The sequence below is a fragment of the Barbus barbus genome (assembly GCF_936440315.1).
Source record: "Barbus barbus genome assembly, chromosome: 19".
In the NCBI taxonomy this organism is placed as follows: domain Eukaryota; kingdom Metazoa; phylum Chordata; class Actinopteri; order Cypriniformes; family Cyprinidae; genus Barbus; species Barbus barbus.
In genome coordinates this window covers 17,029,123-17,038,805 of record NC_136747.1, presented here as the reverse complement: position 1 = coordinate 17,038,805, position 9,683 = coordinate 17,029,123, and the positions used below count along the sequence as shown (strand labels likewise).

Below are 9,683 nucleotides of genomic sequence, written 5' to 3'. Positions count from 1 at the left end.
ACATTTACAAAGTATAAATTGTAAAAAAAAAAAAAAAAAAAAAGTAAATACCACCCTTTTTTTTTTTTTTTTTTACAAATTATCCATATTTAACATAATACACCAACATTAAATCATTGAGATGATCTGAAAACAATGTCCTATTTAGAGGCTGGCCTGTTGCATTATTCATTTCTTAACCTATTCATGAAGCTCAAGATCACCTGTGTGGATTGAATGTTTACCCGAACCTAAGCAGCATAATAAGCATGCAGCTGTACAGTTTGAAGTCTTTAAAAGCCCCTGTACATGCAAGCTCAAACATGTAGAAAAACGTTCAGCTATCCACACGACACTTTTATAAAACATCTGTAACAGCAGCCGGACACAGTATTATTTTTAAGATTTTATTTCAGTTGCTGATAGAATTTTTTTTCATAATTATTACCCACATATATCAAATAAAACAATCTCACTTTTCTTTGATTTCAAAAAACTTTGGCGTTAAAACAACAGGCATTATGAAGCAGGCACTTGGGCTAAACAATGAAAAAACTACTGGTAGTACAGAGGTTGACACAAACATCATTCAGTCAGACCTGAGGGCTGAAAACAGCACAGACACATCCAGATGCCATTTAAACAGACTTTTGGTCAAGGACTGTGAATACATACTGCCATGAAATACAAGGTTATTTCATCATACAACGTGCAAGAACTATCATACACACAAAACATCTTACTACTTTAAATATCTGCATTATAAAGTGTGTCTAGTCTTGGCTATAAGGAAGGCTTTAGTTGATTAGTTAATACAGAGTAATGTTAAATTGTGGGATTTTATCAGAAATGATACTGATGCATCAAGAGGAAAATATGGAGGTAGACACACACACACACACACACACGTCTCGGTTTACCTTTGGACACATTATACAGAGGCACAGGCGTTCTGAAACAGAAGAAGGCTTATCAACTAAATAATTCACTCTCTCATTTAGATTAGACTCAACCATCTGGACACACACACACACACACACACACACACGCACACACACACGCACACACGCACACACACACGCACGCACGCACACACGCACGCACACACGCACGCACACAATGTTTGGCCCTCTTCCCCTTTTTGCTTTTGGCCTGACTGCAGGTAAGCCAGTAATATGAGAAGTGTGAAGTCTAAATGATCTTTATGTCATCGCACAGGTGATGAAAAGCGGGGTGATAGCTTTAGTCAGACCACTCATCGTCATCAAATTCGGATGAATCATCCTCAGAGTCGCTGCACTCCACAGCAATGCGGCGGGACAGGATGGCTGCGACATCGTTGCCCATGTGATCTCTCTTCTCCTGCTCTCGCTGTTCCTCCACTTTACGCAGGTTAAATCCTACACACACAGACACAATAACAGCAAGCTCAGAGACAGTTAAATAAACATTAACAAGTGTTCAGTAAGACCTCTTTAAACACATGGCATACACTACTATTCAAAATATTTTAAAATTTTTATTCTGCAAGAATGCATTATATTGATCAAAAGTGATAAAGACATCAGAAATGTTACAAAATCTTGTTAACTAAATCATCAAAAAAATCCTGAAAAAAAACATATGAATGACTGATGAATAATGGCCGAATGATTTCTGATGGATCATGTGACTCTGTAGATTGAAGTAATGGCTACTGAAAATTCAGCTTTGTCATCAACGAAATTAATTACATTTTAAACTATATATAAATAGAATATATCGATTAAATAGATAATAATAATAATAATAATAATAATAATTCGAACAAACCCCAAACAAAAGTTTAAATGGTTGCATATACAGGCAACGTAAATGCATAGCAATGACCTCCAATGATAAGATTTTGCTAACCTGAAATGAAATAAATACTGCACAATTTTCCTTCCAAGTTGTTTAAAGCCATTGTTTTGGCACAATAAACAGACAGGTGGGTAGGCAGCCATTTCACTTCTGTCATGACACATTAGCATTTACACTACAAATGCGATGTGGCCACATGCGTTTCTGACCTCTGAATGCTGTTTGAACACGTAATCATGAAATGTTGCGGATCCCATTAGCACCTAAATTTATCTCTAACCACTTGAGATCAGATCACATGAAATCACATGAGATGTTAATTTCAAGTGTAAACAAGTCAGTAAATTTACAGTCAGCATGTTTACATGCACAGTTATAATCAAGCATTGGCAGGTTTTTGCAAATTATAGTCTGTCTATCCAAGTTTGTGAGACGCAAAGTGTAATCAAATATTTGAAGATTAAATACCCAGTGTGCATTGTTTTTGAAATGTGCAAGTAAATGTCAAGAACAACTGTAGTCCAATTAAAGTGTACCAGATGAAAGTGTGCTAGACGAAGCCAAGCTACAATCACACTATCTAGGTCTGTTAGTCCAGCTTCAGGCAGACTAAAAGTGTAGTCACCTTAGCGAAAAAAAGGTTCACTGTTCAATATCAATAGCGTAAAGATGTATAAAACACTTTCAAACCAAGCAGCTGTCTAGATGGTCTGCAGATGAGTTTAAACATTTTTTGTCCTCACACTCGCGCAGATTACTATTGGAATGACTGGATTTCCCCCACAAAATTGAACTTAGTAGCGGTAAATGTGATTATGTTATAATTGTATAATATGACTGAATCAAACTTGTGTTTGTGAACGTTACCTTGACGGATAGCTGAAAGAAGGTCGCTGCGAACATCGCCCTCGGCTGGAGCAGGCTGGGCTTTGGGTGCGGCGGGAGCAGACACTCCTCCTGAAGGAGGTGGGGCTGGAGCAGAGGGTGGAGGAGGACCTGGAGGAGGAGGAGGAGGAGGGGGAGGAGGAGGTGGTCCCCCCACCGTGGGTGGCGGTGGGGGAGCTGGACTATAGGCATCCACGGGTGGCGGAGGTGGGATGGAAACAGCATTGCTGGAGAATGGAGGAGGAGAGGGGGGCGAATCAAAACCTAGAGGTGGCGGAGGTGAGATCATGCCACCAGGAGGTGGAGGCGGTGGCGGTGCCAGAGGAGGAGCCACAGTCGGACGGCCTGGAGAAGAAGGCATTGCTGGTGGAGCTGGAGGAGGATGACTGGGGCTTAAAAGACTGCCACGCTTCGGAGGAGGACCACCAGATACATCATTATACCTGCAAGAGGATAAACGCTTGTCAGCTCAGAAAAGAGTCTGAGCTTGATACTCAACAAGAGAAACGGCAGGCTATTTTAAGACACTCACGGCATGTCTGGAGGTGGTGGTGGTGGGAAGTCCTCTTGCATTGGAGGTGGGAGAGGAGAGCTGGGATCATAGCTGTAGGAGTTAGTGCTTTGGTCCAAATAGCCATCAGAGTGATTAAAACCATCATCACCAGAGCCAATACTGCCGTTCAACACTTCTGAAGAGTTTCTGTTAGAGACACATAAACAGTAATATTAAACATGGATTTCAATAATATCCTCTAACAGTCATGTGCACCATGCTATTTTTATTAGCACTGGATATTGACAGATTTCACCATCCAGTTCTATTCAGAAGGTTTTGAGTTGATTTAATATCAATTTGGACAGGTAGAGTACATGGTACTTAAGGAATAAAATCTCTCCCAACTAAAGCTGTAACCCAGGGGGTGGACAATTAATTTTCCTAAGGGGCCACATGAGAAACTTGGGCAGTTGCAGAGGGTCGGCCCAATCCACTTAACTCAGTTCTGCCCAATATATTTTATATCTCTCTATAAATGGAACATTACAATCATACAATGAAAACGTGGAGTACTTAATTATACCACTAGCTAATGAACATTCACAAAATGATGGCGTGGTGGAGGGAAGCTGGAAAACTGTCAAGGAACAGAGGTAAGTCTCCTGTGTATATATACACCTTATCTTGTTAATTGGGTTGATTACTGATCGTGCTCCTCTCGTGTTAATTAGGTCACTCATCTGAACGTGCTCCTCCTGAACTTTGTTAGTAAAACATCCTTTGTGGTTTGAATTGCTATAAAACTGATAGAATTTGAAAGCTTGGACTTTGTTACAAATCCAAAGTCACAAATCTTATTGCAGTTATTGGATGGAAAATATGCTTCAAATAATGTTTACTTCAAGCATAAACTGAAAAGAACAGACTAAAAGACAGATTCTTGGGATTTAAGAATCAATACTGGTTCATCAAAATTAAGTTAAAAATATAGTCAGCCTGGCCCTAGTTTTTATTACCCCATGGTATCGTGTTTGGGGACCACAAACTCCTCCCCCATTTTCCGGCGTTCCCATTCATCTTTACGGGTTTTGATCTTTCTAGGGTTCAAGTTCCTTCGGTTAAGGTTGTCATCTTTCTTCTTCTGCTCTCAATAAACACACAAATAAGCACAGTTACAGAAGCTCATGCATTTTGGATGGTATTTTGAAGTGCTGTTGTACATGTGTATACATGCTTCATACTCTTATGTCCCACCTTATGTTTGCGTTTCTCTTTCATAATGTCTTTGGTATCTTGAAGCATTTTCTCTTTCCAGAGGTCAAAGAAATAAGACGGATCAGTGTAGAACTTCAGAGCCTCCTTACCATCATCCCTGGAAAACAGAAAACACTTGAACCACCTTATACTGAAACAAAATAACCATATTCTGAAGCAATACAATTCATATATTGTGATGAATATAAAGAGTTTTCCATGCCTATATATGGTCAGTACATGGAAGTCAGATGTGATGGCGTGTTTACCTGTAACAACTCAGATTGTTGAGGGGGGGTGGCCGGCTGCAGGTCAGATAGGTCTCGTGGATAGGCTGCGGTAGTGACACCCTAATGAAGAGCTGCTGATCCTGGATGAAATTGGAGTGGAAGGCTTTGCGGCTGGTAATGGCCTGAAGAGAAACTGGAACGTGAAAGCAAAAATAGGAGGAAGTAAAAAGAAAGGAACAAAGACAGATAATGACACTTAGAATTAGTTCATATTTTGCATCATTGCTCCAAAAACCACAAATGAAAGCTTTGTTCCCACCAACACAGATCTGATATTTTTGGCTACTGCCATTTTGCAAGTGTTTATATGAAATCTGTGTTGCCATAGTAATGACTACGAGGCCAAGAGATAAAGGGGAGTGGATGGGGAAAACCACTAATTTTGCCTCTGCTCTTGACATGTTGCTTATTGAACTAACTCATCAAGTGCATCAGAAACATTAATGTACTATTTATACAGTATATTAATACAGTGAATTCCACATGAGCAAACAGGAGTGAATTCAGATACAGCTATAGACACACTACTGTGCTTTGTGCATGGTTACAGTGACAGGTACGAGAAAGCACTTGAAATCTGATCTGACGGTTGACAACAAAAAACATTTCAAAACAGATTTTTCTTGAAGAAAAGGTGTAACACACTTCTAGAAATTAAACTTACACGTTAAAAACAAAACAGTTTTTAAATCAGATTCTAACTACAAATAGATGTGGTTTGGATTGAGATTATATATATATTAAAAAAAAAAGTTATATGTTTTTTGTCAGAGTAAAATAAATTTAAAACCGAGTAGGGGATGCATAAAGGGTAAATGAGAAGAAAATCAAATAATATAAAAAAAATACATAAAAAATTATAATAATAATAATAATACAAAAGGCAAATTCAAAATTAAACAACATGCAATAACAATTCTGTTTTTTGTACAAACCAGTGTGGTCCAAATACAATTTTATTAAACCAAAGCAAAACTTGACTAATATTGCACACATTTATAATGAAAAAAGTTGGGTATAACCCAATGTCTCTTACCTTCCTCTTCTTTAGGGTCCAGCTGGGTAACTTTGACCTGCAGCTTGTCCACTCTCTCTCCCAGCGTGTTGACCCGTTCAGCAAAAGAGCTGGCCTGGACAAACAGTCCGCTGAACACATCCTCTGCATACTTACCTATGATTAAATGACAGCTTAAAAGCAGCAACACACACAACCCTCTACATTGCGAGTAAATCACTCGCATGCGCGACTAAATTTCACTCTGGGCGACTAAATGATGTCTAATATTAGCCACTGGCTAATAAATTCTCAGATATTACTCGCCAGTGTGTGAGTGGGAGGCTAAGTATAAGTTAAGCACAGATATATTTTCACTCTGCGTCAAGATATCTGTGATATTTTTCAGTTCATCTCCATGGATGCGCAGCGCATCCGTGTTTCACGTAAAGTAAACTAGTGTTTATTTTTTTATTTATTTAATTCATTATTTGACAGGGACAATAGACAGTCAGAAAACTGCCCCAGAATTAGCTACAGAGCTAAATTTCATCTGCTGTCCCTGGGCAGGAAAATACTAAACAAATTATGTGACAAAAAAACATCAGTATAATACCATTTACAATAAAATCACTCCAAAATTTAACATAAAAAAAATATGATTTAGAAACTAAAATCCAAATTTCTACAAAATATACCTTAAAAATAATACAAAGCATCATCCTACAAACAAATATAAAAATTTTACAACTCAATTTCATTCAAAATACAGAAATACTCAATGGTCACACACCTGATTCGTTTTTAACCATGATTTCAAATGTAGCTTAAATTGTGCTGAGGTAGAACACTGTCTTATAGTAATTGGTAAATTATTCCAGTTATTAACAGCCCTTACAGAGAAATCTGAACGACCAAAATCAGTAGCTCTAAAATTCACTCCACAACCAGTACAACAAATTCCTTCAAGGGTGAGGGTGCAAGATTGTTAACAATTTTGTACATTAGACAACAATTATAAAACACAAAATTATCAAAAGTAAAAAAATTGATACTTGCAAGGTTTCCTATAGAATACTTTTAGAGCACATTTATACAAAGTATATAAAGGTCTAAGAGTAGATTTTCCTGCTTGCGACCATGAAGTAATACAATAAGAGAAATGAGAAAAGAAAAAAAACTCTTGAAGCTTCTATTGAAAGTTTACTCCGTATAAATTTAAAAATTCTAAGTTGAGGTGACACTGCACAAACTATTTTTCGAACATGCTTTTCAAATGTTAAATGAGAAACTAAAATAACTCCAAGATACTTCAAATTTGGTACAATTTGTAATGTTTCACCATTAACTAATATAGCTGGTTGGACCTCCTCCTTTTTAATTTTAAAATACATACATGCACTTTTACGAACATTTAATGTTAAGCAGCACTGAGTAAACCAATCTAAACATTTTGTCATTGCAATAGATAATTTTTGTGCCACCTTTTCTTTTGTTTTGTCATGTACATCAATTACAGTGTCATCTGTGTACATTTGAATATGTACATCAGGACAAACCTCTGGAAGATCCTTCAAATACAAACTAAAGAGTAATGGCCCTAGGGTTGACCCCTGAGGAACCCCTGTGGGACAATCTCGTAAAGAAGATATGCATGTATTAATCCAGGTACACTGTTTCCTTGATGTAAGATAAGACTCAATCCATTTTATTGTATCTTCTGAAAAATTTAAATGTGATAATTTAGATAATAAAATATTGTGATTTAGTGCATCGAATGCCTTTTGTAAATTATTGACCAAATTTGCTCAATAAAATAACATACAGCAGTTTCTGTCGAATGCTGTTTACAAAAGCCAAATTGCATAGGACACAATAAATTACGTATATCTACGAAATTCACAATTTGATCAGTTACTACTTTTTCTACTATTTTAGACACTACTGATAGAATTGAAATCGGCCTATAATTTACCACATTAGTTGGATCACCTGTCTTAAAAACTGGGGTAACTAACCCCGTTTTCCAACAACTTGGGAATGTAGTTTGTGTAATTGATAAATTCACAAAATAAGTAATTGGTGCTAAAAAGATATCACTATTTTTTTTTAATTACAGTCTAAACCATCTATATATTTGGCATTAGAATTTTTTAAATATTTTATAATATTCTGAATTATACTCTCTGTAACTGTTGTCAAATGAAATGCAGATTACCAAGTACCAAGTGTGAAGCGCACGACTCGCCGTCACTTTGAATTTTCTCACACGCAAAGAGAGATACAGAGCGAGAGAGTCTTACATAAGCAGAATTGACGCGCTATATGTAAACGATATTCTTTGTTAGAACTGCCGGTTTCTCCGATAGTGGGTGGAACTAATGTGCAAACGACAATCCCATTGGCTGTTGCTCACCTATTATCGTCCCTGTTTTGATTTCAGCAAATCAATTAGCACGAATGCACACAACCTGATTATATATTCATGAATCCAGCAGCTCAGGGTTGACACAACTGATTTACTTCAGTATACACCCCATTACACAAACACTTACTAAGTGATCCAAGCTGGCGAATGATGTTGGCAAGTGTGATGTTGGTCACACACTCCAGTTCACTCTTGATCGTATTTGGCAGTGACTGGCGACAGAGGTGCCTTGGTTCGATGTTTCGCGTCACCAAAGGCATGATGGGAGCTTATTGGTCACCTTCCCCTTTCAGACCAAAAAGAAAGAAAGAAAGAAAATAAGAATTTAAAGCATTAAAATCCTGTCATTAGCTGGGGAGGAACAATCTTTAATATGGGCTGGTGCTTCCCCCCTCCATTCACATTACACTTATTCAACTCAACCACACTCACAGCCTTGTGTCCAAAGCAGAACCAAAACTGCTGCTGTGTTTCTTCTGCCAAAACGCAACTTTAATTTCTAAAGTTAACACCAGCAAGCAACTACCCTTTAACACTTCTTGTCTTCGGGCTTTTTATATTTTATATAGATTTTACTTTAAAAGGTGTCTTAACTGTGGTTATTAAAATGTCACAAATGACCCATTTGCAAACAACTAATCATATCCTTTCACCATGTTATGACTACATAACCTTATATATATATATATATATATATATATATATATATATATATATATATATATATATATATATATATATATATGTATGTTAAATGTACAAATAGGAATAATTTTACACATCTGAATCCAATTTTAAATGTAATATAATTCTGGTTAAATTCAGAAAAAAAAGTCTGTGTATAAAGAGAAAAAATGTTTACCCGTCAGACTTCCTATATTAGGAGGGCGTGGAGGTTACGGTTCACAACATACCAACCTAACTTTGTTTGTGACAAGATACGATCAAATCAAAGTTATTCCAAGTAAACTAATTTCCAGTTCAAAATTAAAGCTATCAAACTGACACAGGGTTATTTGTCACGACTGTTAAACACTTCAAAAACTAGTAACGTTAGCTGAGGCCTAAACTCTCAGGCGTCTGTGCAGAGCAGGAAGTGTTAGCGTTAGCTGCCTATATAAAGTACTTCTCAGTCTTACCTGAATATATATTTGGATTTGGCCTTGGATGCCGACGTCTTTTGGCTTTTCAACTACCTCAGCGGTACCATTCCCTGAGTTTAATTCCGTCCATAATTTTCTAAACCGACAAAATGTCTACAAGTACTGTAACAAGAGCCGAATGGCAGCGACAGCTCAGTCCCGCATTTGGTAACTTTTGATTGGACGGTGCGTGTCCATCCAAAGATACTATTGGCTGATACTATTGTCAATCATAGGAAATGGGCGGATATGGAAACTGGAATCTTGAAAGCGCAACTCCACCCTAGCGGCTTAAAAACATCTGTTCGCAGTTTCTACACGGAGGGGAGGGACAATCAACATTTCTGAACATCGAGCCAGTCCGAACAAATCA

At 37.3% G+C, this 9,683-nt stretch overlaps 1 protein-coding gene across 1 annotated transcript; it reads right to left on the bottom strand.

The window, feature by feature from the left end:
* Nucleotides 1–372: 372 nt before the first annotated feature.
* wasf2 (WASP family member 2) lies at nt 373–9,628 on the bottom strand. The gene is made up of 9 exons (XM_079442423.1): nt 9,308–9,628; nt 8,296–8,454; nt 5,783–5,917; nt 4,726–4,879; nt 4,457–4,574; nt 4,219–4,343; nt 3,239–3,406; nt 2,689–3,149; nt 373–1,379 (listed from the first exon to the last, which is right to left on the bottom strand). The coding sequence occupies exons 2-9, from the start codon at nt 8,426–8,428 to the stop codon at nt 1,222–1,224; spliced, it is 1,452 nt and encodes a 483-aa protein (XP_079298549.1). The 5' UTR covers nt 8,429–8,454; nt 9,308–9,628; the 3' UTR covers nt 373–1,221.
* Between the last annotated feature and the right edge of the window lie 55 nt (nt 9,629–9,683).

What these genes read in the sequence shown, in the direction of transcription:
- wasf2 (XM_079442423.1), bottom strand. Translation starts at nt 8,428, where the DNA reads ATGCCTTTGGTGACGCGAAACATCGAACCAAGGCACCTCTGTCGCCAG. An exon ending in AACAATCTGAGTTGTTACAG is followed by an intron (nt 4,575 to 4,725) that starts GTAAACACGCCA and finishes TCTGTTTTCCAG; the next exon opens with GGATGATGGTAAGGAGGCTC. An exon ending in AAGAGAAACGCAAACATAAG is followed by an intron (nt 4,344 to 4,456) that starts GTGGGACATAAG and finishes TATTGAGAGCAG; the next exon opens with AAGAAGAAAGATGACAACCT.